The sequence below is a fragment of the Actinia tenebrosa genome, unplaced genomic scaffold, assembly GCF_029948245.1.
Source record: "Actinia tenebrosa isolate PJP-AT-01 unplaced genomic scaffold, QUT_ActTen_1.0 PGA_scaffold10__47_contigs__length_13832649, whole genome shotgun sequence".
In the NCBI taxonomy this organism is placed as follows: Eukaryota; Metazoa; Cnidaria; class Anthozoa; order Actiniaria; family Actiniidae; genus Actinia; species Actinia tenebrosa.
In genome coordinates this window covers 8,865,809-8,893,432 of record NW_028292570.1, presented here as the reverse complement: position 1 = coordinate 8,893,432, position 27,624 = coordinate 8,865,809, and the positions used below count along the sequence as shown (strand labels likewise).

General features: G+C 36.6%; 2 protein-coding genes across 3 annotated transcripts in view; one reads left to right on the top strand and one right to left on the bottom strand.

Annotated features, from left to right (window-relative positions):
• The window catches only part of LOC116305737 (spliceosome associated factor 3, U4/U6 recycling protein), a 32,615-nt gene extending 12,517 nt beyond the window's left edge, over positions 1 to 20,098 (bottom strand). Inside the window, exons 1-23 of the mRNA XM_089026827.1 lie at positions 19,930 to 20,098; positions 18,881 to 19,007; positions 17,803 to 17,907; positions 17,099 to 17,223; positions 16,524 to 16,583; positions 15,551 to 15,594; positions 15,009 to 15,070; positions 14,713 to 14,840; positions 14,398 to 14,553; positions 13,707 to 13,811; positions 13,260 to 13,293; positions 12,466 to 12,576; positions 10,924 to 10,986; positions 10,305 to 10,363; positions 9,382 to 9,488; positions 8,949 to 9,061; positions 7,855 to 7,931; positions 7,397 to 7,540; positions 6,814 to 6,874; positions 5,394 to 5,472; positions 3,899 to 3,980; positions 2,681 to 2,764; positions 1,740 to 1,844 (exon numbers count right to left, since the gene is read on the bottom strand). Coding sequence (XP_088882953.1) covers positions 1,740 to 1,844; positions 2,681 to 2,764; positions 3,899 to 3,980; positions 5,394 to 5,472; positions 6,814 to 6,874; positions 7,397 to 7,540; positions 7,855 to 7,931; positions 8,949 to 9,061; positions 9,382 to 9,488; positions 10,305 to 10,363; positions 10,924 to 10,986; positions 12,466 to 12,576; positions 13,260 to 13,293; positions 13,707 to 13,811; positions 14,398 to 14,553; positions 14,713 to 14,840; positions 15,009 to 15,070; positions 15,551 to 15,594; positions 16,524 to 16,583; positions 17,099 to 17,223; positions 17,803 to 17,907; positions 18,881 to 19,007; positions 19,930 to 20,094 — 2,196 coding nt within the window. The 5' untranslated portion in view covers positions 20,095 to 20,098. The remainder of the gene's footprint in view (positions 1 to 1,739; positions 1,845 to 2,680; positions 2,765 to 3,898; positions 3,981 to 5,393; positions 5,473 to 6,813; positions 6,875 to 7,396; positions 7,541 to 7,854; positions 7,932 to 8,948; positions 9,062 to 9,381; positions 9,489 to 10,304; positions 10,364 to 10,923; positions 10,987 to 12,465; positions 12,577 to 13,259; positions 13,294 to 13,706; positions 13,812 to 14,397; positions 14,554 to 14,712; positions 14,841 to 15,008; positions 15,071 to 15,550; positions 15,595 to 16,523; positions 16,584 to 17,098; positions 17,224 to 17,802; positions 17,908 to 18,880; positions 19,008 to 19,929) is intronic.
• Positions 20,099 to 20,528: 430 nt separating this feature from the next.
• LOC116305751 (uncharacterized) lies at positions 20,529 to 27,422 on the top strand. 2 transcript variants are annotated; one of them, XM_031715736.2, is made up of 6 exons: positions 20,529 to 20,685; positions 22,555 to 23,194; positions 23,566 to 24,261; positions 25,176 to 25,304; positions 25,710 to 25,742; positions 26,434 to 27,422. In XM_031715736.2, the coding sequence occupies exons 1-6, from the start codon at positions 20,530 to 20,532 to the stop codon at positions 26,457 to 26,459; spliced, it is 1,680 nt and encodes a 559-aa protein (XP_031571596.2). In that variant the 5' UTR covers position 20,529; the 3' UTR covers positions 26,460 to 27,422. The 2 variants fall into 2 exon arrangements, with proteins under 2 accessions (XP_031571596.2, XP_031571597.2); XM_031715737.2 differs by lacking the exon at positions 20,529 to 20,685 and adding an exon at positions 20,972 to 21,216.
• The last annotated feature ends 202 nt before the right edge of the window (positions 27,423 to 27,624 follow it).

Sequence of the window (27,624 nt, the reverse complement as noted above, 5' to 3'; positions counted from 1 at the left end):
TCCAACAAAACCTGACCTAGGCAGACAGAACTATATCCTTGTATTCCCATTGAAAATTACCAATATACGTATAGCTACTGAGCTTACTTCTGAACCCATCGGCATAGCCAAAAGGGTAAAGAATGGCTAATGTATCAGACAGTGTGCGTCAGTATACTTTAGTAAAGATTGTGCACTTTCTATTACTTCTTATTTTAGCTTCTTATTGCTTATTTGGTAAAGTTGCGGGAAAGAAGATAAGCCGCGTCACAAACAGCTGGCGCGCGTGGTGCAAATATAAAAAATCCCTTTCTAATACGACCTGCTATGATCAAAATTAAAACGATTTATTATTCATTACTTTCATATTGAAATGAAAGTCATTTACAAAAAAAAAAAAAAAAGGTTCGGTTAGCGAGGAGACAGTTTTCAGAAAGGTTTAGACAAGACAATCAATTTTGGATGTTTTTTTTAAACCCTCAGTTAAAATGAGATCACATCAAGAAAATGTCAATCTATTAGGAAAAATCTTTGCTAATGGTGAGACATTTCGAGCTGAGTAACCAGGATCATTCCGGATCCCTGCGAGCAGTCTCTACTCCTTCCTTTAATACCAAATAAAAATTGACTCTTCTAGCAGGGAACCGGGATCAAATCACCTTGTTACAACCAATACAAGTTTGAGGGAGTGGAACCGCGACAATTAAGACCGCTGCTAAGGAAACCACGCGTCCTACACGTATCCGGATATATTTGGAAACGGATTTTTTCCCTTGCGGATTGGCCTTAACGACGCAACTTTTTCACCGAAAATAATTGCGTTTGGATAGATAGACACCTTTATTTAAACTTAAATAAAATAACAACAGGGTAGTCCAGTCAGTGGCAAAATGCCTTTGGCTATCAGAAGGAGCTCTTTTAAACATATACACAATATACAATATAAAATAGACACTAAAAGGAGCTAGCTATAATACTATTAATCTGCAATATTTACAATAATGTATTCAATTAAGCTATAAATACAAAGAGCTATATAAATAAAATATGATGATGAATTCATAAAATATAAAATAGACCTATAAATCATTTGCTTAACCTATTAAAAACAATACATCCATGATAATAAAATGATTTCTTGGCAAGCTCAGTTTTAACCTTTGGCAAATGTAACATATTACTTTGTCTTGTAATTCTACTATGAATAGCGTTGTTAAAAGTTAAATAATTTTTGAAAAATTGCGGGCAACTCCCATTGATACATTTCTTAACACGTTTAAACACATGATCATCCCGCCTACTTTGTAAAGAGGGCCATTTAACTGCATCTAAGGCTATATTACTCTCACCAATTTCAGTAACTATCCTTGCAGCACGCCGCTGGAGGCTCTCTAGAGATGTAGCATTTCCTATGCCACAGCACCCCCATACAGTATCACAATATTCAAGAACAGGGCGAATAAAGGATGCATAAATAATATTCGCACAATGCGATGTTAAATTATTCCTAATGCGCCCTAGCATACCTAGCCTTTTGCCAGCTTTGGATAAAATACACTGGATATGGCAATTCCATGAAAGATGTTCGTCAAAAGTAATTCCTAGATATTTAAATTCAAGTACACGCTTAATGGGGCGACCACTGAAAAATATATTGTTATCAGAAACCTGTGATAATGAAACGGGCGATAATGATTCGAAAACGCTACGTGTGGACACGTTTTTTTTCGGTGCCTTAGACGTAAATAATAACACCTTACCTTGAACGAGGTTGGGGTTTTTGTTTTATCGACGCACGGTGATATAAACATAGGTCTTCCATCCATATTGGTTCTATCTAATGCCAAAGCAGCTGGAACTGGAGACTGAAAAAATAGTAACACTATTAGAAATATGATAGAATCGGCAAGTAGCTCAGAATTACTCGTTTTTTGAAGAGGATCTATTGACGATAAAAATTGAATGGTCCCTTGGAAAAACTAGATGGTACGAAGTAAGGAATCGATCACCCTTTTTCAGTTATAATATTAGGGCAAGGGGAAGTGAAGGCAAGGGGAAGTGAAGGCAAGGGGGAGTGAAGGCAAGGGGGAGTGTAGGCAAGGGGGAGTGTAGGCAAGGGGGAGTGAAGGCAAGGGGGAGCGTAGGCAAGGGGGAGTGTAGGCAAGGGGGAGTGAAGGCAAGGGGGAGCGTAGGCAAGGGGGAGCGTAGGCAAGGGGGAGTGAAGGCAAGGGGGAGTGAAGGCAAGGGGGAGTGAAGGCAAGGGGGAGTGTAGGCAAGGGGGAGTGAAGGCAAGGGGGAGCGTAGGCAAGGGGGAGCGTAGGCAAGGGGGAGTGAAGGCAAGGGGGAGTGAAGGCAAGGGGGAGTGAAGGCAAGGGGGAGTGTAGGCAAGGGGGAGTGAAGGCAAGGGGGAGTGTAGGCAAGAAGGGGTCAAAAGAGCAGACACTCCAACTTTAAAGCCGAGGGGTCAAGTTTTATACTCGAAAATGAAATGTTTCTTATAATCTTCTATCGGTTAAAAAAAGGAGATTGTCGAAACGAAATGCCACGTGGTTTTATTAATATTCATTCATTAACTCACGAGTGTTACTGGTAGAAAAAGTTATAATTCTCAAGGGAATAAGACGAAATCTCACTGAATGCGAGAATGAAGTAGAAAATTAGCTGTATTACCCTTGATTCACATCGCACTTAATTTACTGACCTCATCTTTGAATTCAACGTATGCGTATCCTTTAGACTTTCCCGCTTTGTTCTTCACAATTCGCACGTCCTGCACTTCGCCAAGCTATGTAGTTAAAGGACAATCAAGACGAAGAGGAAGTAGTTAGAATCTTATTTAATTTGAGGTGATGCGGGTCACCTTACTATGGATGTAAAGAAAGGGCAGATGCAGTAGAAAATGAGATTTTTGAGGTAGAATCTTATTAGAATCCTAAGTATCCCAAGAGGATTACAAGTACACAGAATTTCCCTGTGCTAGGCCGGGCATGAAGTAAAATTTCAAAAGCATAACCAGGTACCTCTCGAGCATACTGACCTGATTTCTTAGGACACGTAGGGTATTTAATTTGATGATATGCGGATTATATCACTTATAGTACACTCAACAAAATTACTCGACTCTAATTGGTCGAGAGGAGTACAATTATAGCGTTAATTGTACTCCGTAGGAGTACCCAATTAAGTCGCTATGGCAACACGGCCAAAACAATGTCAAAACAATTATTTTCTATCATTTTGTACTTAAAAACATATAAATAAAATTTTAAAGCCGTAAGAACTAATCTTTTTTATGCATTTCAGTTGCGCGATGGACTGAAAATCGGCCTCCAAATAGACAAAGCGGCGTCGGCTTCGCATTTTTTTCCTGAAATTTTGTTGATTGAACTATAAACAAAAAATCGTACGATCTCGAGTACAATTTTGAAATTAATAGACACGAGTAATGTTTTGAAAGTTCTTGTAATTGCACGAGCCCTTAGGCGAGTGCAATTAAAGAACTTTCAAAACATTACGAGTGTCTATTAATTCTAGATTGTATTTCCTATACTAATACTTCCACGTCCTAAAGTACGTCGTGTATTTAGAGATAAAGTAAATAAGTGTCTGTTTTAGAGCAGTTTCGCATAACTGTGAAAAGCTAAGTTCCGTAAGCGTACCGTAGAGTGACCTTGATATTTTCTAGAATTTCAATTGGCTCAGTGATTAACTTTCGTGTCAGCGCCGTGTTCTGAGTATTTGATTGGATGGAGAGTGTCACGAGCGTGTTACGACCGTGTTCGTGCCGTGAGCTTTTCACGGTCATACGAAAACTGCTGTATCACGACAGCGGGGCCATGGAGTGCCCTATCAGTATTTGAAACATTTAGAACTGTTAACTGTTTCTATATAATAAATATTACGCCAAATAGATACAAACCTCTTTAAACTTGTTCTTCAATTTTTCCTCAGTGATAGAAAACAATAAATTACTGACGAATATTTTGTTAGGATCTGAAGACCTGTCGAAGTGAAGTCAATAAAACACTATTAGACTTTTATCAGTAAATGATAAGCTGGGCTAACTATGGTACACAATTCGGAAGGGTAGAAAAGTATCGTTTTTTCCATGGCAATACTCCAGTTTCGAATTCTCTGCTCTACATGATTAGCCTCGATTTCGTATGGAATTCTTCGTTTGCACGTTACGTCATCGCGACAATGTTGGTACCATTTAAATGCATTCCAGTCAAGGTCCGTGGAATTTCAAAGTGTTTATATTGTTGAAGTTGTGCATTCTTTACCTTATTGCTGGTATTTGTGAATATTTAAACACTGCAACGAGGCTAACCCTGTAAGAACGAGTCTGTGATCAAGGAACACAGCGGTGTTTGACTAATGCAAAAATGGTCTATTTGCTGTTTTTGATCCTCTTGAAGGGCTCGTAAAATCGCAAAAATCAAAAGTTTTCGCACGATCTTAAAATTTCTTTTTTTTGAGCTAGGAGTATTTGTTTGTGAATAGTTCACCAAGATCTTCATTTAACCTTTAGTAATTTGCACTGCAATGCAAGTTTAAAATTGTTGGTATCATGTGGTTTCTCGGTCAATTTGGAATTTTTACTAACTTTGAAAAAACAATTTTTCTCTAGAAAAAAATATTTCCGTTTCCGTATTTTGAGGACTGTTGATTTCGCAAGCAATGAAATTCGTAGAACTGAAGGAATCAATGTAGGACTATGTAGCAGTCGTCTTACAATGCATAGTCTATTTCTATCTTCAACTGTATTTTCTAACAGTATGACAACCAGTTTTTACGTCTTTAGGTTTTTAAAGACTAAGATACATAACAATGTCAAAGTCCCCAGGAAGCCGAGTGTATCCGTTTTCTGTTATACAGTTATTTCATAAGAGGTTCGTGAATTTTTTGTTGCATGCTGAATCTTGTTTGTTGCTTTAAATACTAAGCTTAAAATTAGTGTATTATATTCATATGTAAACAATGTCATCACATAAGAAAAGATTATCATAAACGTGCAGATAACGTTTAGGAAAATTCCATACCGTTGTGACCTTTCGCTGATGGTACTCACATTACCCATAGTGCAACTCTGGCTTGGCATGCAATATGCAACTAAACCTTTACCAACCATTTTTGAAATAGCTGTATTGATGGTTTTCACGGCGGCCATGTTGGAGGAACTTAACAAAAGAACTGTCAATGAATTCTTTTGTTATGTCCTCCAACATGGCCGCCGTGTCTTTTCTTATTTAATTCTCTTGGGAATGGTTGAAAACCATCAATACCAGTCTTCCATGCTGACCTGGGCTGGAGTGTTCTATGGCCGACCAGGGCTAGCTGATGCCAGAAAAATCCTTACAAGTTATTCTTCAGACCTTTTGGTCTTAGTTGTACGTGGCTGTGATTGATCTTACCTCTCGTATTTATGTTCCCTAGTTTCTTCTTCAACGGTCTCATTATTTTCCTGAACGTTGTCTTCCACTTTTCCTTTCCCTGAGAGACAAAGTACAATACTTGTATTTTAATATAAAAGCGTTAAAAAACGATTGTCTGATTTAAATGAGTAAATGAGAAGTAAATAGTTGTAAGAGAATAGAGTATTAAAATCTTTCATTTAGCTTAAAACTTCCCTCGAGATAGTATTTTTTTATTGCAGTTCTTTGATTGACAGTCATCGACTAAATGCTTGTCGGCGAACGACACATCAAACTTCGCGGGTCGTACTTTAATTGTTATAAAGTTCAAATGATCGTATTTATGTAAACGAAGTTTCGACGAAAGCGTTTCGCAATAAATCCGATCGGAATTTTTAGCAGCGACTGTGGCCGAAAACTTTCCTTTCTGGACTTGGGAAAGTACTTTTGGGCTTGTGTCACCATTTCTCTAGTCCTTCTGGGCCCGGTTGTACGAAGCCTTGATAGCGCTATCCAACGGATAAATCTTATCCAGTGGATAAATTTATTGGGTAACAGCATCAACTTATCCATTGGATAAGGATTTATCCGCCGGATAGCGCTATCCAGGCTTCGTACAACCGAGCCCTGAGAACATGAATAGAAAGAAATTGGTTTATTCAGAAAGAGAAGTTTTCGGCCACAAGAACTAATTGCTTTGGATTGTTCGTGATTAAGTAGACTCTAGACTTATATTTTATTTCGTTATTAGTTATTTCAAATAAAAATCCCAAGTCGATCCATCTTTGACTACATAAAAAATATCCTAAGCCAATGTTTTTTCCATTCATTTTCAAGTTCTGGTTTTGAAATGTCGCGGGAATCCCTCGATGTAGGTGCGCAGTTAGTGTCTGCGCTGTTCTTCGTATTTATTTGAATGCAACCTTCATCTCTGATAAAGTCATCCTAATAACTACGAGGGTCCTCAAGGGACCAATCCCATTTCACACCCAATTTTTTGTAACAAAATCCAGTTCCCATGCGGCGTTTAAATACGAAACTTTTTTAAAAAACATTTACATCCCATTTTGTTGTTTCTTTCCATTCTCAGTGATCTACTCCCCCCCCCCCCCCCCCCCCCACTCTCAGTAACCTACGCCCCTGTCCCCCAACTCTCAGTGACCTAAAACCCATTTTTCCCAGGGTAAAATAAGCAAATCCAAGTTCCCGTCTTACCCCTTCAAAACTTTCTTCAATATAAAAGTAAGCTCCTTATTAAAATTCTTAGGCTCAGGTCAAACGTCGAATTTCACATGAGCCGAACCTAATTGAAACAATGGAAAACAAGACGGTCATCTTTGATGTGATAAGTTTCGGCTCATGTGAAGTTCGACGTTTGACCTGAGCCTAATGAAGATGAGTTTCTTTAGTGATTACATACCATATGGTTTTTTAAAAGCAGGTTCGCTTGTCTCCTTTGGTATCTCAGACTCATTATCCATCTGTCAACATTTTTACAAATAGTTAGAAATTAATGAAAACGAAAAATTGAAAAAATGCTAGAAGCAATTAACATTTGTTAAGAGTAGGCGATTTGACAATATTGTGTCCCGCCAGTGAGGCGTGGGGAGGTAATACCATTAGTAATGCTATTATCCTTGTTTTAAGGAATTCCCAATTCACGACACATGACGATTCCCTTGGGCACATTCCCAAATAATTTGAAATGGGGACAATGCTGAGATAAGCCAATGGCCGCGAGGTTTAGTACGCATTACCGGTCAAAGGAAATTGGCTAAAAGCCTTAAAAGAAATTGATAATATTGTCTTGGCTGTGCCTACGGGTTTGTTTTAATCTTACTTCCTCCATAATTGCCATCTTGTTTGAAGCATGACACACACAATGCTATAACTGACGGCATGTTTCGATCTAATTACGTCGAGACCATATTGGTCGCGACGACGCAAATCCGGAGTTACGTTATATGTCTAAGTTAGCGCGCGAAAAATACGAGAATCCAAACCTTTCTCTTTAGGTTTTGTGGTTTAGATTTTTTATCGAGCTTCTTTACATCTTTCTTTGTTCCCTTGGAATGTTTTTTCTCATGAGCTGTGGCTCTTTCTGAATTTACTTGAGCTGCTTCTTTTGTAGCTTCCTTTTCTGCCGCCTGTGATAGACATAACAATAAGGATTTATCCCCCTTCCAACTATAGCTTAGTCAGGGACGTAACTAGGTGTTCTTTTATTTTTATTTTGGGGGGATAGTGAGCTTAGTAGCCTTTTATTCGTTTAAATCAGCTGTACATTATTATAATCTTTCAAAAAACGCCCGTAAAAAACTAATGGGTTTGTGTGGGTGTTGTTGTTGTAAAGAAAAACTGAAGTCATCTTTTCCTTCCCTGGTAGAATTAAACTTTCAAACAGGGCGAAATCACTTTTCTCTTAGGAATATGGATATGACGTAATAAAAAAAAATTAGACCTTGGCTCTCCGTTCGTTCACTATTGTTAGTCTTGTGTGACAGCGTGTATAAGATGCATCCCATTCGTCCAGTGTCCCTGAAACACGAATAAATGGAAAACTAATTAAACAGAACATCAAGTCAATAGTTATTATTATTATTATCATTATTATTATTATTATTATTATCATTATTATTATTGCCAGATTTTTCTAAAGCACCTTACTGAGAAATTAACCAAGAAGACAGGGGGCACATATGCAAGTACTATAACATGGATTAGAACTCGATTATCTTTTGAAATAATTAAGTCAGTACACATGTGTGTCAGGGGGACAAGAACCCCTTTTTTTAAGGACAATGAATTCTTGAATGACTTTAATCTTAACGCCAATGTAGCGGAAATTTAGAAATATTTAGATTTTAATAATAAATGTATAGTTTTAATATAGTATTATATCAGTGTGAAGAGCTGGACTCGTGTTTTGAGCTATTCATTTATTTTACAAATATGGTTTCATAGATAAATAAGTAAATATTATATATAATTGTTATTTTATATTCATAATCTCTCCTTTTTTGTTTTATAATTATAGCAATATTCTTATCACGTCTCATATTATAATGAATTATTAGTTAATTATTATTGTCAATAAAGTTATTATTATTATGTGGGATTTTTTTAAAATTATTATTATCATTATTATTATTATCATCATTATCATCATCATATCATCATCATATCATCATCATCATTATTATTATCATCATCATCATCATCATTATTATTATTATTAAAAAATAATGCTAAATTAAAAGCAACAAAAAAAATCATTGATTTATGATTAAAGATACTTGTGGCTAAAGATGATTGTTTTTACCAGTTTTGAAGATCACAGGCTGAAACTAAGAATGTTATGACTAGACTAAAGGTACGGACAAACGGTGCAACATTGACGGGATGCAATGTTGCAGGCAATGGATGTGCAAGCCATGTGACTCGAAGAAGAAAAAGATCCTACTTCAGCAACATTACCTGCAATACTGCGCGCAATTTTGCTACATGTGCTTCGTTGCCACGAAGGAAGGTGATTATTGTACCTAAACTTCATACCTTCTTCCTCTTCAAAGCTCAACAAGGCTTGTGTAGCACCCTCTGGGTCTTCGCTAGCTGACTGCACGGCTCGTTGAAGGATTTTACGACAAATGGATGGAGACTGACAAGATCTGGAGATGAAAAGCCAAGAATCACCTTAGGAATTAAAAGTTTTGTTCCATTTTTTGTGTGCCGTTTGGAATATTCGTCTGTGGAACCAAAAGTTGTTCTTGCAATTTTAAATTATGATAAACAAAAAACAAAACAAAAACAAAACAAAAAACAAAAACAAAACACAAAATACAAACAAAAAACAAAAAAAAAAAAACAACAACAACAACAACAAAACAAAGCAAACAAAAACAAAAAAAATAAAATAAAAACAAAACAAAATAAAACAAAAAAAAACAAACAAAAAAAAAAAAAAACACAAATTATTTTATATTGTAACCTTGTAAGGTTGGCATATTCCAGCCAGTACTGTAGTTCACGTGCGTGACCAGCCATGACCTGATCCCATAGACGTTGAGCCTCTTTTAGGTTGTTCAGCTTGAAAGCCTGGACAAAATACACATAGTGTACTGAGGCCCCGTCCACACTATGCCGGATAAATTTTAATTCGCAACTTTATTTATTCGGTTAGGCCTACCGTCCACACTAGTCCGGGCGAATCCAGAACAATTCTTCACCGAAAACGGAACTTTTCGAATACGGTCTTCAAAGTGGGACAATTTGAAAACGCCGGCTAGCCGTATTAGTACGGAACACTTCGTATCCGGAACTTTTCGAATACGATGACGTCATGATTGTCATGGGAACTTGGCGGGAAGGCTAACAATTCATCGCGGGCTCAATTTCAGCTTCGATGCACAGGCTCAGATGTGCAATGAAGCGTTTTTGCCGCCTCTGATCGGACAAGTGTGGACGTGAAACATTTTCTTCGTTTTCATGTGTGGACGGAAAACTTTTGTTTTCGGTTTCGGTGTGAAATTTATCCGACATAGTGTGGACGGGGCCTGAGATAATACTGAGACAGATTTTGGGAAATGGGAAGTTCCGCTGGAAATCCCAGTCCCAAGGCCGTGAATCTCTGGAAAAGTTATTCACAGTTTAAGGGCATCAGATCGCTTAGAAGAGAGTTCCTATATTAATCAGGATCAATCAATTATTTACATCTTTAAAATCAGAATTGAATTGAATTCAAGGTGTAATTATAGAGTTTTATAAAAATAACGCGCGCGCTGCTTGGCTGGCGAACTATGAACTATGTCCTGAATATTCTTACAAAAGACTGTAATAAAGGAATAAATAGTAGTTTTGAACAACGTCGTCTAGTAATTATTGCAATCTTATTTTAAGGGCTAAAAAAATTACCTCGATCCGAGCCAAGTACCGAGGAAGTAGACTTGTAACATCACCTTCTTTACCAAAATCTGTCAAGAATGATAACACAAAGGTTGTTATCTAAGGAACGGGTCACTATTTATGCAGGAGGGGGGGGGGGGGGGGGGACAAGTTTCAGAGTGGTTGGTGGGTGGGGGGGCCTTATTATTTGTCTAAGAGAATTTTGTATTACAGTGAAAATGATAGTGGGAGTAGTGATGGCCAAGAGGACGATGACTTCATTATTGAGCCATCTATGGTCGTAAAACGGGGCATTGGTCCACATGATATGCTGCTTTTGTTACATTTAAGAACTTATGACATAACGTAAACTTTAGCCATCTGTCAGAATCGGCTCAGCTGTGTTTGTACATTAATTTCTGTGAGGATATTCGTATTTTCTGCAAGTAAGAGATTACACTAGAATATTGATTGAAAAGGGGTGGGGTAATTAGCACTTTCAGGTCTGGTTGGTGGGGAGGAAGAAAGGAAGGAAGAAAGAAAGAACAAAGAAAAAAAGAAAAAAAGAAAAAGGCAAGAAAAAGAAAGACAGAACAAAAGAAAAAAAAAAAGAAGAGAAAAACGTGGAACTGTAAGGTAGCGTACTTACAGTGTTGCATGTAACTGATTGCGCTTTGGAATGCGTCCCTCAAGTCTTTTACCTCTTGACTTTCTAATGACAAAGTACATCAACAGGTAGTTTAGGAACAGTAAAATATGTTGACATCTGCAATTTTTCTATTATCTACATAGGCCCCTATAAGATCGATAAGTACAGTTTTCACACCGTGTCTTTAAACTGAATTATGTAACTTTTTCAGTTATGCCGCACATAAAACTTGCTTACAAAAAAGCATACAAGAAAACGTTCTTCAAGTCAGTGAAGGAATGAAATGTTGCAACAATTATCGAGTAGTTTTGAATTTACGACCATGTTAATTATTAAAACAGAGAAGGCCAAAGTAAATCATCAAAGTAAATCAGCATGGGCATGAGCATGAGCATGAGCACGAGCATGAGCACGAGCACGAGCACGAGCACGAGCACGAGCACGAGCACGAGCACGAGCACGAGCACGAGCACGAGCACGAGCATGAGCATGAGCATGAGCATGAGCATGAGCATGAGCATGAGCATGAGCAGAAGCAATAGCAGAAGCAGAAGCAGAAGCAGAAGCAGAAGCAATAGCAGAAGCAGAAGCAGAAGCAGAAGCAATAGCAGAAGCAGAAGCAATAGCAGAAGCAGAAGCAGAAGCAGAAGCAGAAGCAGAAGCAGAAGCAGAAGCAGAAGCAGAAGCAGAAGCAGAAGGAATGAAAACTTTTCCATTTTCTTATGCTTATGCTTAATGCTTATGCTTATGAAATCCAAAGTGTGAACCAGGATATTCTCATGTTTCTTATGCTTATGTTGATGTTGATGTTGAAGTGTGGACCAGCACTTTGAAGCTGAAAAGTCAAGGGCGGATAAAGCCAAAATTTAAGCCTGGTTTTCACTAGCGACGGAAGCAGAAGCAGAAGCGTAAGACGTCTTATGTTCCTGTGAAAATCAAAAAACGGAGACGTAAGCAGAAGCAGAACATCGACGGAAGCATAAGCAGAAGGAACGGAAGGTTTCCTTTTTCTTATGCTTTTGCTTCCGTCCTTACGTCGCTAGTGAAAACCAGATTCTTATGCTTCCGTCGCTAACAAACAGAAGCACAAGGTACAGTGGTAAGCCAATCAAATTCTCGTACTCAGTCCCCTGCACGGAAAAATTTCCTATAGTTTTTCTTATGCTGCCGTTACATTCGTTTTCACTAGAACATAACGATTTTATGCTTATGCTTATGTCGCTAGTGAAAACCAGCCTTTAGGGGGGGGCTATAATTGAGTTTAGGGGGGGCTAATTGAGTTTAGGAGGGGCTAATTGAGTTACTTCCGTCAACACAACAGAAAACGATGAAAAAAAGCATCTAATTCTTTAGTTTAGTTTAGTTTTTTTTCTGCTGGTGGGGGCTTAAGCCCCCCTTGGCCCCCCCTGGCCCTTGAAAGCAGTATGCCAAGGAACCCGATCGAACTAGCCCTAGTCCTGATTTACCATAATGGCTACAAGTACCATTTAATAAACAATATTCAGTCTCCAGGCAATGACATTTTTCAACCTTGATACGAACCTTCATTCCAATCCTTGACTTGCCTTCTTAGAAAAGAACAATAACAGTGCCATAGCTGTAGGTAATCCTGGCTGACAGTGAACCCACAAGTTAATGCTTTGTCTAATGTATCTGGGAGGAAAAGGTTTATTACAAGAAATATGTCATGGCCAAGACAATGTCTCCATGTAATCTCATGCTTTCCATTTTCTATAAGGAAATGTCTTCGAACCCTTCTAGAACCTGATGGCATTTTTAATAGACTTGCTCCAAGCGACCCCTTCTTGTCTTGGAGTTTTGTAATCAAGAAAAGAGAGAATTCAAGCTAATGTCAAGCATGGTGTAGTCGCAAGAGTTCAAGCTTGTCTTGCTTGCATAAAATTCATTTGCGTTTCCTGCCATTTCTGAAATGGATACCAGGAGTATACATCTGCTTTTAGGACGTAAAGCCTGGCAAATGACTGAACAGAGGGTTGTGGACTTTGTGAAAGTTCCTTTGAACTAACCATAGAAGTGAAGATTGTCTTGGTGTTAACAGCCTACCCAAATTCACTTACAAAATAACTACATAATTCCTATTAGTGTATCTGTAGGGCGGCATTTGCAATGCCAACATTATACCTTTTTAGCTTAGGCATGACGCTTTACCTGTTTTTGGACCTCATGGCAATCTCTTGAGTTTAATTTCTTTGTTTAACAGTTGCACATGAGAAAACACATGAATATGGACACAACTTAAACAAATAATCTTATTCTCAAGGGAATGACACATGGTTTGAAATCCATGGGAAAACATTATTGTTTGAACAAATTACCTTTGATTTTTGATTTTTCCACTTTTGATCTCTCCTGTAGAGGTAAAAGAAACTTAGATCAGCATAATTAGAACCTAGACATTTATCGCTCTGTGCCACATTCTAGAAATATGTTGTAAATGGCATTTTACCCACGAGAGTGTTATGGGATGTTACTTTTTGTTTATCAACACCAATTCACATTACTGTATTTTTTTTCTCTGTACTTCAAGGTTTCTTTTCTCTGGGTTCTCTGGCTTTCCTTCCTCCACAAAAATCAACTTCTAAATTCCAATTTGATTACAGAAGAAGAGCCACAGGTTTGTTAGCTACAAGGTATTTAAAAGTGTTACTCTCACAAAAACAAGTGCAAATACATTGAGTATCATATTTTTCTACGTAATGTAATTCTTTGCTTATGAACACAAATTACTTATTATTTTTAAAATTCCAAAACGACTGCCTTACCAGTGCTTTCATATAATTCTGCCAAAGGACTGAAACCCAGGGACAGTTCCGTAGGGCACGCTCATACACAGTTATAGCAATGGAAGGCATTTTCAATTTGAAATCCTGCACAAAATAAAATATAACTTTAGTTCAGGGCTGGAATTTGCTGCAATAATCTGAATTTCTAAAATATATATTACATATAAAGGATGTGTGCATATGAGTGTAACTCTTCAAGTCCGTACAATGTATTGTGTAACTCCAGATAAATGTTTTTATACATTGAAATGTAGCACATGAAGAACACTACCCCTAATTAATGCGACTGGCATCTATTTGAACACTGGTGGGACTGAATAGTGTGTAATATCTGTGCACAAAGCAAGAGCCCAATCAAGGGCCTGGTTTGAATGTTTTGACTCTCCAGTTTACTTCCAAGCCTCATGGAAACTGCCTCAAGTCTGTCAAGTGCCAAAACAATTGGATACACATAACAAGGTCTTTGTGTAGCAAGTTTTGTAGGGAATCACAAAGGCTGGTTTAGACGGTACGATTTTTGCCTACAACTATTGTATACAAAACGCTCGCGCCTGTTGTAGGCGAGTTGTAGGATGGTGCGAGCGTGTCGTATACGATAGTTGTAGGCGAAAGTCATACCGTCTAAACCGGCCTTAAGAGAGTGAAGCTAACTTGATCCAGTATGACATACCAGGTATCCAGTGTACTCTATCCACAAGTCTCCTACCAAGCAGTTCTCTTTCAATGCTCTTTCATACAAACACTGTATTCTTACTGGGTCTCCTTTGTTAAGTTCATATTCTAAATATGTTCTGTACTCTGTAAGCTTGGGAGGCTTAGCACTTGCCTTCAATTAAAATATTAGTTATAGGATTAATATAATTTTGTCACTAGCTGAAAGGGGAACTCTGGGGGGAAAATCAAAGTACATTTCTTAAACTTGAAAGGCATTTAGTATACTAAATATCTCTTGCGCTCAATCCTAGTAAGTATTTAAATCACTTACCAAAGCATCCTCATATGCCAGTATTTCTTCCAATTTTGCCTCAGCTTTTTCGAAATCTTGTCTCACATTACTAGGAAGATCATCATCTTCAAGCCAGGTTTCAAAATCTCTCATTGTCCCTTGCATACCTGTGAGCATGCAGTCATGGACTGTTTACAATGTATGTTGTTTTCCATGTCAAGGGGACTGAAAAAAGATGTCCACAGTGGAAAGGGGGGGAGGGGTATGGATAATTTCTGGAACTACACAATGCAAAGTGCTGTAGCCCATAAAGAATAAATTATTAGTGAACTTACCCATGAGAGGAATGGCAAGCTGTCTTTTAAACAAAGATTTAATTCTCTCTCTTTGTGATGCACTGAAAAATAAATGTTTGAGGTGTTCTTGATTAAATTTTTTGAGATTGGCCGTCAATAAACTGGCACTTTCCAAGACAATGTATATGTATATAAGATTCTATAAAGAAACTTGCAACTTTCTTCAAAAGGGATGACAAGGCATTTAAATTGAATCTTTGGCAAGTAACAGTCAATAATGCTGTTAATATGTTTTTTCTTGAGAACATGTTGAGAAACCAGGTTTAAAGCAAACATAAAATTTTGTCGGTGGCAAAGCCAAGTGGATTTGGGAAAAATTACATTGTATCTTCGAAAGTTCTGCTTACTTACTTTACAGACAATATTCAAAAAACATAAATAATGGTCTAAAATGGTCAAATTGCAACTTAATGTTTGAGTTAATGAGGCAAAAACGGGGCAAAAACAGGGCAAAAACAGTGTAAACACTGAAACAAATGTTTTGGGACATTCAAAATAAGATACCAGTAATTTATACTCACATTTTCTCCTCCATTGAATCTATATTTTCATCTGTTAACATTTGCTTTTTAAAAAAAATGTAACAGTCACACAGAATCCTGATTTACACATCGTAAAAAATATCTTGGATGCAATGTATCATGAAACTTTCTAGCATGTTTCTAAACATTTTGGCTGGGTTTTCATAACGAGTTCTGAGACTCTGCTAGCAGGAAATTAAAGTGCACACAAACCCTTCAACTGACAATACTTTCAGACAGTGAGTACTGATTCTACATGAAGTGAATAGTTGAATGATAAAATATTTCTTGGTTTGAGTGATGCATCTTGAAGACATTAATTATGCCAACATCCTAACGACAAACTATCAATATCCTACCGACAACCTACTAACAACCTATCAGCAAATAAACTATCAAACAAACTACCAACATCCTACTGATACCAATTTGGGGGTCATATTGTTTACTATAGAGGCTTTGCACCATCACGTGATGGCGGCCATGACAGGAGACACAACAATAGTGTCTTTTTCCCTGGGAAACTGAATTCTTTCTCATGTAAATCAAATGAGATGAGATTCAATCGCTCCTGACTCCTGTCATGGCTGCCATCACATGATCACAGAATTTGGCCAACACAGAATGGTCCTCAACAACATTTACAACTTATATTTTACAACGACCACTTCCAGTAATGAGCTCTTCCATGAGATTTGCACACTACCACTACATTCACTAATTACAACATACAACAATCAACTCACATGATGCTTTTCATATAGAGGAAGGAAAATGGAAGAAAAACCCTTGTGGTAAGGGAGAGAAAACACATTAAACCACTCAATTCCAGGTGTAAACAGTAGTGAGAAACAGTGCCGAAGCAGTGCATGATACCCATGCCATTATATAGTAACTAATGCATAGTACAGACATTTGGTAAAAAAGTACAGTCTTTGGTAGATGTTTCAAGGGGATTTTTTAAATATCTCACCTCAAATGAATCAAGAATAGCCATTTCAAAGTCTCTGTAACCATCCCAAATAGAGGATCCCTATAAAATAACAAGACAAAATTGTTTGTTGCATAATTTGGTACTTTAATGTAATGGATCATTCTCAAAATTATTATCTTGCCTGTGACACTATATACACGGAAATACTATAGACTCTTCCAGTCTCTTGCTTGTCCGTTCCGTCTCCACGCTTAGAGACTGTAACAGTACAAAGACCGAAAGGACCTATGGCTCCCGAAAACTTGGACCTGGCGTGCTTTGGGAACCAAAATACTCGTCCACAGTCTCTCTCGTTTCAATATTTTCAAGATGGCAGCGAAAACTCTCTCGTTTTCGCTGCCATCTTAAAAAATATTGAAACGAGAGAGAGTCTTTTCGGTTATTGTACCATTACAGTCTCTAAGCATGGAGTCTAGGAAATACTAAAGAAATGCCACAAACCTCGTTTAGAAAAAAGTCTAAAAGAGTATTTTGTGCTTTCAAGTTTAAGCCCCACAATGTTGAGAAAGGTCTATTATGGTGAGTAACACCACACACTAATGTCATCATATTACCTCTGTGACATGAAGTCCAGCAGCTGTGATGGCCTTCTCAAAAGTATTCCTGACATTTGAAATACTATCATCACCTTCCATGTTATCCATAATGAACTGGCAATACTCTATCCACAGTTTCACAGCTAAAAACAACACAAATGAATTAACTTCTAGCTACTTTTTTAATTGGCCAGATGACTACATCTAATCAATGGACCCTTCTAAATGTTTTTATCTTGGATGTCAAGCTAAAATGAAAATAAAAAAGAACTCAGAATTTTTCTCCAGGGAATTTGTATTTCCATGTTAGACATTGCATTAAATATAATAATGAGAATGGTCCATTAGGAATAGGGTATATAGTAGGTTGTTGGTAGGTTATTGGTACAGTAGGATGTTCAATTCAAAGGTTTTATTTAAAATTTACATAAAAAAGACTTGATGTTTTACTTCTAGATCAGCTTCACATAAAGCGTTCGTGTTGATCGGTATTTACTTCTCAATCGACTTCATACAAAGCTTTCAAAACTCTTTTTAGCACCATTCTAGAACTTCAAGTACATACAAATAATGATCTTTCAATTCAACGTGACAATAAAAGCATTCAAAACATACATCTTGGGGTCGAGTTGTTTCTGTACACGAAATGGACATGTACCAAAACAACTGGTATTCGTTTACTATTACATACATTGAATGTTATATTCAGTGTATAGACTCACATTGATAGTCTTTTACTCCTTTTTCAATTAAAGAAATGATTTCTTGTTTGTTCTCTGGAGTGTATGACAAAGGAATTTCATCTTTGATCCATTGAAGCCATAATTCTATAAAACAAGTCAGATACATGTTAAATCTAGCAAGTTTCCAATGGTTTAGCGTGTTATGTCCTCTTAATATTTACCAAAATATGAGTGCGAGCGGGTACATAACTAATATTATTTCAAAGAACACGCAAAAAGATTGAAAGAAAAACAGTTTAGTAAATGCTGTCTCTGTGCACATGTAATTTGTTGACATAATTTCTTGGTATACCCTCTTAGTTACTGCAGCTCTCAACCAATCAGAAAGCAAGAAAGTTTACATGTAGCAAATAGAGAATACTTCATGGAAAGTGCGCGTGTACAGTTTTAATTCACGAGTTTTTTGATACAAAACAAGTGATTAAAACTGTACAAAGCACTTTCCATGCTATATTCTGTTTATTATATACATATGTAGGCTTGTTGGCTCATATTGCTCTCCATCTTTTTGTCTAACTGAACAAATAAACTCTGCTAGATATCTATTTAGCTCTTGTGGCTCTATTTTGTGAACTTCTCTTTCCTCATATTGTGATGTTAGATAGCTTTTTCCCTTAGTATTCTTGTTTTGTAGACTTTCTGCATAATCCTCTACAGTGTCATTGGGAGTAACAAATCTATTTTTTCCCATTTTTTATGCCTTTGCTTACTTTTTACAGTAAAAAAGGACCTATTTTAGTAGAACAACAACAGCACTGACAAGATTTACTGCTTCGCTCAATGACAAAGCTACCAAGTCCATGAGCACAGGGATGGAAACCATTCAAGTGCAGTGCAAAAATATTGTTCGTCCAATCAGATTGGCGAACGACTTTTTTTCACAGTGAAATAACGTTGTTCGTCTCTCTGATTGGCTGAGACCAGTGAATGAATGAAAATTTACTGAATAGATTTTCAGTGAGTATTTCTCAGTATGTATATGAAAAAAATAATTTGTCAAATGTAAATATTATCAATGTTGATATAATAATGCATTGCACAGGATGTTCAGTTATACCTTCAGTAAGAGGGAAAACTTCACTCATATTTCTTCTTGCTTCACGAACTTTATCCAAATCACCAGAAGATCTCAAATGATCAATAAGATTTACATGGGAATCATACTTATATGGATTGGCCTGGATCTAAACAATTCAAATAGAAAGGAACCAGTTTGAATTAGTTAGGGTTGATTTTAGTAGGGAAGAAAAACTGGTAGCCTGGTTTGCAAAACAGAGCTGCCGATACTACAATGAAAAATTAGACCCTTACAAATGCGATTTCTAGCATTTTGAGGGTCATTTGTGACATTTACAGCCCTGCTAATATTTTGGTGAGTCCTTGCATAAATTTATATGACCCCCCCCTTTCCTCCCTGCATAAGAATTGGTGACCCATCCCCTTCCCCCTCCTCCCCCATAAATAATGACTGGTACCTTAGAAGAGTCTAATTATCACTGCCCAATTTGCCCATGTCCAAAGCCAATGACATAATTATACAGCTTCTCATTAATTCCATATAGGTAACTGTCCAATCATTTTCTTAATTGGACAGGTCTTGTTGATATGGGATTAATTTGGCAGCTATATAATTAATAGGTAATGGGATTTCATGCTCCCCAATCAAGAAATAATTAGACTCAAAAAATTCCTCTGACTGCCAAATTAGACTCGGCCTACGATCTCATCCAATTTTGTCAGTCCTCGGAATTTTCCTCATCCAATTATTTCTTAATTGGACAGCATGGAGTCATATTACATATACTTAGCTTTCATTTTCCAGCAACTGCAAAGCAGACTACTGGTTATAATACATTCTTTAGAGGGTAGTTTACCAGTAGCTTTGGCCCTACATGTATACTGCAGGCCAATTTCATTTGTGGCACCGAGGGTGCTCTTTGCTAGGGTTCATTACGTCGTCATGTTCAAGATGCATGAGTAAAATCATCAATGATCAATCAATTTTTTATATTTTTTGTATAAAGTAAAGTAAGCTTATGTAGGTTTAGCATATACCCGCATATAAAACTCTGATGACATACTGAGTATAACTTTTGTAAAACTTGCCTCAAGTTCAAGTCTGTGAATTTCTGGGTCTTCAACTTCCCCTTGCTCCTTTTCTTCCTCATCGTCTTCCTGATCTTCTTCATCTTCGTCGGAACTCGAAGGGTCCTGTTCCATCTGTTCCACTGACGTTTTCATTTCGTCTTCCATCTTCATGTTTTCCGCCATTTTGAATCCGCAATGCTTTCTGGGATTATGGACCGCGCGCAAATAAACTCACCAATCAGAGCCCCCTATTTCGAGAGAGGGAAAAACAAATGGAGAGAAATTAAATAAGCTCAAAAATAGTAGGGCCTGGTGGATTCTTATTTTTGAGCTTGTCTATTATTTATAGTAGCTTAGTTCTTCAAATAGTTGACAACTTGATAAGAAAAAAAAACCGCGTTGAAGCCACGAATACGTGTACCTTTTCGCGTTAATAAAAATTGTACTCACTAGTTCATCGTTTGGTCGCTTTTTACTTGTCTGTGTTATAGAGAACACTATCTTTACCCCAAATTATTTTTAAAAAGTTGAATTTTTAAAATTCATTATATTATTGGACTTCCTGTGGTTGGAGCATGCGCAGTAAAAATTGTTTTTTAACCGATATGGACTTTGAAGATGGCAGAGGAAAAATATGACTTTTTGCTGAACAATGAGCTAAATAGCTACCAAATAGCCATAGCTTTCGACCTGGCAAATTCTCTGAGAGCAGATGAGATTGAAAATTTTCTCGAAATTTATGACAGTATTCCCGAAAGTATTGAAACTGAGCTGGTAAGTGGTATTAAAGACTTTTATACGGTTGCCATAACAGCAAGACGCTATTGAACAAACCTTATAGAGTTTTTCCCGTCTTGTACCAATTATATACTTATATCTATATACGTTATTATTCAATTTACTCGACACCGTAATACAGTCATACCAGGTTTAACTAGCTGCCGGGCAAGTAAGTATAAATTTAAAAGTGAGGTACCAGATCATAAGGTATTAATATTCAACATATGAGATTAAAAGACATGTGACCTGGCGAGTTTATTATGCAATCCTTGCCCTTTGCTACTGAACTCAGGTCTCCTATTTTAAGATATTGAAGTAAGGGATGTTACTGAGCCATCTATTAGCTGAAACCAAATGTTCTGAGATCATTCGTTGATTACTGAACTGAAGTGGTTGGAGGCTGCAGCCTTTATTATATCTTGAGGACTGAGATCTGGATTTTACAGCAATTGTCTTTTTTCAACGTGTTACGTGGACGTCCAGTTACTGTGGTATAGAATACGTACGTCGATCTGTTTGTCGTAGGTTAGTAAAACTAACTTGGTTGTCTCTACTCTAGTACTTGGGTTTTACGACGAGTTACTCAAGGAACTTGTTAAAAAGGCAGAATCGTGCTATCATTAAAAGCTTAGAATATAAGGGTTTAATATAGTCTTTTATGAAACTTAACTTATATAAAAAATCCTACATCAAATGTAAAGCACTCAACATTTACTCGTAGCGTAATCTTTTCTCTCAGTCAATAATATTTTGTACGAGATACGGTACTTCATAAAATTTTACGGTGCTTCATAATATTTTGTACGAGATACGATATTTTATGATTTTTCATTAACAAGCAAGTTTCATTGTGCACATCGTACTCCTGCATTGCGTCATAATTTTTGGTAATCTTAAAAAAAATTCAACGTTTGACCCTTTAGGACAGTTTTCAAAATAATTCAATTATATTAATTTTTTCTTGTCGTTCACTGCAAGAACTTAAGTAAGAGCTAATGGAGGGAGATAACAATTTTCTTGTAGAAATCAATTTCATTATTTATCGATGCTTAAGATAATGCGATTTTAAATACATTGCTAACATCCCACTTATCCTTTGTTTTGATAGAGTGTTCCATAAATTACTTACTGTTTACAGATTTGAACTGGAAATTAAATATTCACAGCATTTAAAAAATGATTTCAAGATAAAGAATTATTGTAGACGTTCAATTTGCCTTGTAGTTATAACATTAACTTGTACTTTAAATTACCTAATCATCTTTGGATCCAGGATTCGGTGGTATGAAGGGTGGATAGTGCTAAATCCAACAGATAAATCTTATCCAGTGGATGAATTTATTGGATAACAGCATTGACTTATCGACTGTATAAGAATGTATGTATCCATTGTGCTATCCACCCTTCGTACAACCGGGTCCAGGTGGTTTAATATTCCCACCAGCCGTTCAGAGTTTGTACAGAGGGCTTCTAGAACTCTGGATATAGTCCACAGTGTTAAGGGAGGTGTGTGTCTAGTTTACTTTATGACTAGGTTTGGTCATTTGTTAACATTCTTAAAATTGTCTTCAATTTGAGGCTAACATGGAATTACAAAAAAATGCCTCAAAAGCCATCAAGAAAAAGTGTGATTTCTTTGTATTTTGATGTTAGCTCCGCATTCAAGGCAATTTTGAGAAGGGTACTTTGCCTTTTGTCATGATTGCTGTGAATTAAAATAAAAATGAAATTTAAAATTCATTGTTTAGTACCAGCAATTTGTGTGTAACTAGTAGAACTGAAATGTTCAAACAGTGAGACTAGCATCATTGAAGACACATATCTTATGTAGTTATTATAACACTTTGATAATTTTTTCTGCAGATTGACCAAATAAAAGAAATGGCAAGACAACTGGCTGCCTTGCCTAAAATACAGTTTGATATGTACAGGACAAAATCAAGAGTTTTGGGTTCAGGGGATCACTTCGAATCACCTCTCACTTCATCAAAGAATACAAAGAGAAAAATGACATTTGATTCAGCTGGTAATCACATTACTATGAATATATCTAACAATGGTGGCTGCAAAAACGAGGAAAAAATCAATGTGAACAATGTACTAGAGACAGAAGAGAATAAGGTTACAAGTGCTAAATCTGCTAAAAAGAAATTAAGAAAGAAAAAGAAGAGCAAGGCTGTTTTTTTAGAGGAAGACCCTGAATCATCTAATGTTGACATAAGCAGCAAAAATGCCAAAGATTCCTCTCAAAATCCAAAGATTTTAATGACTAATAAATTAATAGACCCAGATCAAAGTAGCTCAAGAATTGCTACCATGAATAGAACATTGGTTGCAGACATTTGTGCAGTTTCATGTTTCAATAGCCAGGGTATGAATTCTAATGAAACTTCTAACAAAATATGTAAGGAAAAAGATGGAGATAGCAACAATCCTAATATATGTCCCAAACAAGAGAGCAAGCCAAAGACTACAGATGAGAATTATTCTCATGATATCAATGGTAATTTTTTCTTTCTGAATTTATTTTGTGTCTTCCTAAATGTGGTACTTAATTATTTATGATAAGAAAGAACCTATTTGAGATGATATTTTTCATGTCAGTTATCCTGTTATTCTAGTGTCATCCTCATATTTTTTCATGTATTGGCTCAAGGCTTAGAGCACTACAAACTTGATCTGAAATAGGGAAATTGGTTTCAATGGAGAAATTGGGCTTGACCATGCCAAAAAGTTGTGCTCATAATGTAATTCATGGGGGTGGGAAGCTTTAAGTTCAATTCCAAAGCCATAGCTATATAACTCAATTAAAAGGTATCATTGACTCTTATGTATTTTTTGTAATCTATTAAAAAATATTCTTTTATTTTTCAGATTCTGATAATCACCAGTCTGCTCCTCCATTTGGGTTTCCTCTTTCTGCCAGTAGACTTATTGAATCTGCAGTTGATCTTCTTGATTCTTGTTCAGGAGCAACTACTAGCAGCTATGAACATACAGGAATGCAGAATAAGGACAATGAAATCTATGTGCAGCAAAAGAATGATACAATTGGTGATGTTAGACAAAGTACTGTGGAAATAAATGGATGTATTCAAATAAATTGCAATGAGAGTAACAGTAAAATAGATCAGATTACCAGTAAGAAATGTGAACCTCATGGGGAAACTGATTCAGTTGATGGTGACATATCCAACCTCTCGGCATTGGAAGATGAAGGAGGATGGCAGTCACAGGTTAGACGATCCAATCGAAAGAAAAAGAAAGAGCTTGCTGCTAGAAATCCTAGAGAAAGAAGTCAATCTGATCATAAAAGCAAAAAGAACTTCCAAAAGGATTACAAGACCAATAGTGTTAAGAAGCAAAATTCTAAGAACAATACAAGTAATAGAAATCAGAGTGGAAAATGTAAAGAAATTCTTGAAACTTATACTCCAAATAATGCAACAAAGGACAATGGTAATGGTTTATGTTCAAAAAGAAATGAAGAAAAAGACAGGAAACAGGAAGATGCCAAGGAAACATTTTCTTATAGAGATGCATCGTTAAAAAGCAAGCCCAAATCCTCAGGTATATTATCCTTAGATTCTGAAGAAAGGATTATTTTTGAATTGTGACTTTCAAAAAAACATGGCACAGAAATGTGCTTCTCTGAGTTGTGGTTAATTTGTCCATGAAATCTTAATGCTAGATTTCAATAATTATTCAGGTCATCTTGTATAAAGTAATAGACTGATATAGCAAACATAAGGCAATGTGAAAGAGGATGGTGAGCATGCAGAGGAATGGCTTTGAAAATAACAGTTGATATTGTGACATCCTGAAAACAAGACGTGAAAATAGGCTAAATAGCATCAAGATTGTGGCATTGAGATCCCAACTGCTGTATATTTGAAAGCCATTTGTCAGTGTAAGCTCCATCTTATATCATATCACGTGTTTGCTAAATAATTCTCATACTCATTAATATTTCATGAGTAATCTAGCCAATCAATAGGCTATTTTTTGGTTAATATGATGGTACTTGAAACCTGGTAAAGTTCTGCGAAAGCACTAAATTTATTTTGCTCAAGTCCTTGGACTGGATCAAAATTAATTCAGTTCAGGGACATATCTGTCCCTTAAGTCTTTCAATCCTAAACAAATAACCTCCTGAAGTATTACTGAGTATGAGAAGTTATTTCAAAGCCTCCAAATCGGACTGGATGGGATTTCAAGTCCTAAATCCCGTCCAGTCCTCATTGTTGGCTTTGAAATATTGCATGTACGTCTAGTGATTGGGAGAGAGGAGGAAGGGATTGTCTGTCTGTTTATTGGCCATTATTATGCATGATTCTAGACAGATTCAATCAAAAATACATCCATGAAATCAAACTGAATAAAATATAATTGTTATAAATCTAAACACTTTTAAGTTCCCAAACAGTTTTGCAAAGTTAATGAGCTTCATTGGGTAATAGTGTTTGTTTGTTGCTTTATAACAGAGGAACTGCAGTACAATAGTGATAGTGGTGTGGATGTCAATAGTGTCGGCTCCTGTGACTCAGCTATTCATTCTTCCAAAACATTTTGTGAATTTGATCTCAAGGAAGCTGTCAACTTCCTTAACAAAGGTATTTTTTAGTATTATTATTTTTTAAATTGTGCACAAGACTTATAGATTACATAATTCACTTGAATTTAGATTCCACAAATGACAGATCAAAGGGGGGCACTTTCATGTAAAGGGATGGTCATCCAAAATTTTGAAAATGACCCCTAAAAGTTACCCAATTCTTGTCCAGGTGGGCATGGCAACTACATGTAAATACGACTTTTGCTCCTACAACCTTTGTACTGATGCCGTGGCCAAATGACATCACGCTACCACACTGCAAACGCTGCCAATAACGCACCTTTTATAGCATTATTTTTTCTAACTTGTTCTTCAAATTGTATTGATTATATTAATTTTATGCATGGTCACCTTCCAAGTTTGTAAGCATGTAATTTAACACAATTTTTTTCCTGACTATAAGGTTGCAATGAAGTACGAGTGAGGCACAAGCAAGGTAAATGTCTTTAGTCAGTTGTAATTTCCACTGTACTTGCTTATTACTTGTTTCCACATGAGAAAACATAGTCTAAGACTATACCCAACTGTCCAAATTATTTATTCCAGTTAAAAAATCAATTGTCTACTTGTGTCTCTCAAACTCTCATCTCTCCAAACTTATCTCTTTCACTCTTGGTCGGCAAACTCAGAAATCTCTCATCCATCCATCCAATCTCCAATCTACCTAAATTTTAAATTGGGGGAGGGGGGGGGGGGGGCAGGGGAGGGAGGCACTGGGGCATCAGAGGATAAGGCTATTAGTAAACATTTGAACTTTTGTGAGATCCAACCTTTTATTTTGAGTTTCTTGTTGACTTAACTGAAAGGATGATAAGAGGGTCATGAGTTTCTTACTGAGTGAAAGGGGAGACTCGGCTTCAACCATTTTCATTTGGGTTCTAGACTTTTCAGTCCTTCAATTTCTGGTCTGAGGTCATACTTGCAAAACTTAGCTTGTCAATTTTTTTCTTAAAATTTCACTCGCATTTTGCAAGTTTACGAGAGTTAATTTCATGCCTTGCTTACCAGGTTTATCTTAGAACTATTTGAAACAGCTTTTTTTTAACAATAGATAATTCTCTCATGAATATAAATATTAATCAAAAATACTTGCATCATAACATGATTTGACACATTTGCTTTCGCAGGAAGGGTGCATCATTACAGCCCATGACACTCCATATTTTCAAGCTAGAAAGAAACAAGTCCATAGGAAAACTTGCTGAAGTATAAACTAGTAAATAAAAAGGTAGAAACAGATATAGCGTATGTTGCAGACAAGTCGTTCTAGGTAATACATTGTGTGAACTTGATCATTTATTTCAAGCATATGTTTAGTCGGTCTTGTTTCATATTTCTGAAAGACATTTGTCTAGTTTGGGAAAACTGAAAAACTGCGTAATATCATTGGGACCATTGAGCTATTCCCTCACTTAGCCTTTAGTTTGTCTCGTCTTTGTTTTATTTTTATGACTTCATATTTCTCTTATACACCTAATTGAAAAAACGTTGTCGGGTTCAAAAAAAGGTTATATCATCAAAGCTAAGACCGAAGGGGAGCATGGGAAGACCCAATTATGCTAATTTCATGCATAGTGCAGTTTTCCCTTCCTGTGCACATTTTATGTATCATGGCTTTGGCATGTTGTTAATCTAGGTCGACCGACTTTGCTCTACTGTACATTTTTACATGTCTATATGCAAATATAATACACATTTCGGAGTATCCAAAATCCTTTTCAGTCTTAACTTCGAAGATATGACCTTCTCGAACCTAGCCTGCAGAGCAGGCGTTCTTTTGATGGATTACGTTTTTTCAATTAGGTGTATACACCTATTTCAATAAACGTTACCATCGCGATAAGGCGATAGGCAATAGGAGATAGGCGAAAAGCAATAGGAGATAGGTCATTCCAAGATCCAAGAATAGCTGGAATGACTTGTGTTTCTGCTTCTTATTCTCGTTAAGAAGATAGACCTTAGTTTTGAGACTGATTCAATGTTGTTTATAGTCGACGAAACCATTTCTCGGAATGACATCGCCTATTACCTTTGGCGATGACAACGTTTTTTGAAATAGGTTTATTCCCTGTATTTGGTTAAGTGAAATATTCCAAATAAACTGTTTAATATTTCAGTTTTCATAAGTGAAATATCCTAAATAATTTAAGTGTTAAATATTTCCGATGGCTGGAGCTCCAAGATGGGGTAAGGCGGAATCTCACACTCTTCACGTCCAGCTTCTCGAATGAGATTTTCTGCAACTGCCCAGCCCGGGCGACCCTAAAACGCTGAACAACGCGCCACCAAAACAAGCAAAATTAATTGTCTTACCCTGC

What these genes read in the sequence shown, in the direction of transcription:
- LOC116305751 (XM_031715736.2), top strand. Translation starts at nt 20,530, where the DNA reads ATGGCAGAGGAAAAATATGACTTTTTGCTGAACAATGAGCTAAATAGC. An exon ending in TTATTCTCATGATATCAATG is followed by an intron (nt 23,195 to 23,565) that starts GTAATTTTTTCT and finishes TTTATTTTTCAG; the next exon opens with ATTCTGATAATCACCAGTCT. An exon ending in ACGAGTGAGGCACAAGCAAG is followed by an intron (nt 25,743 to 26,433) that starts GTAAATGTCTTT and finishes TTGCTTTCGCAG; the next exon opens with GAAGGGTGCATCATTACAGC.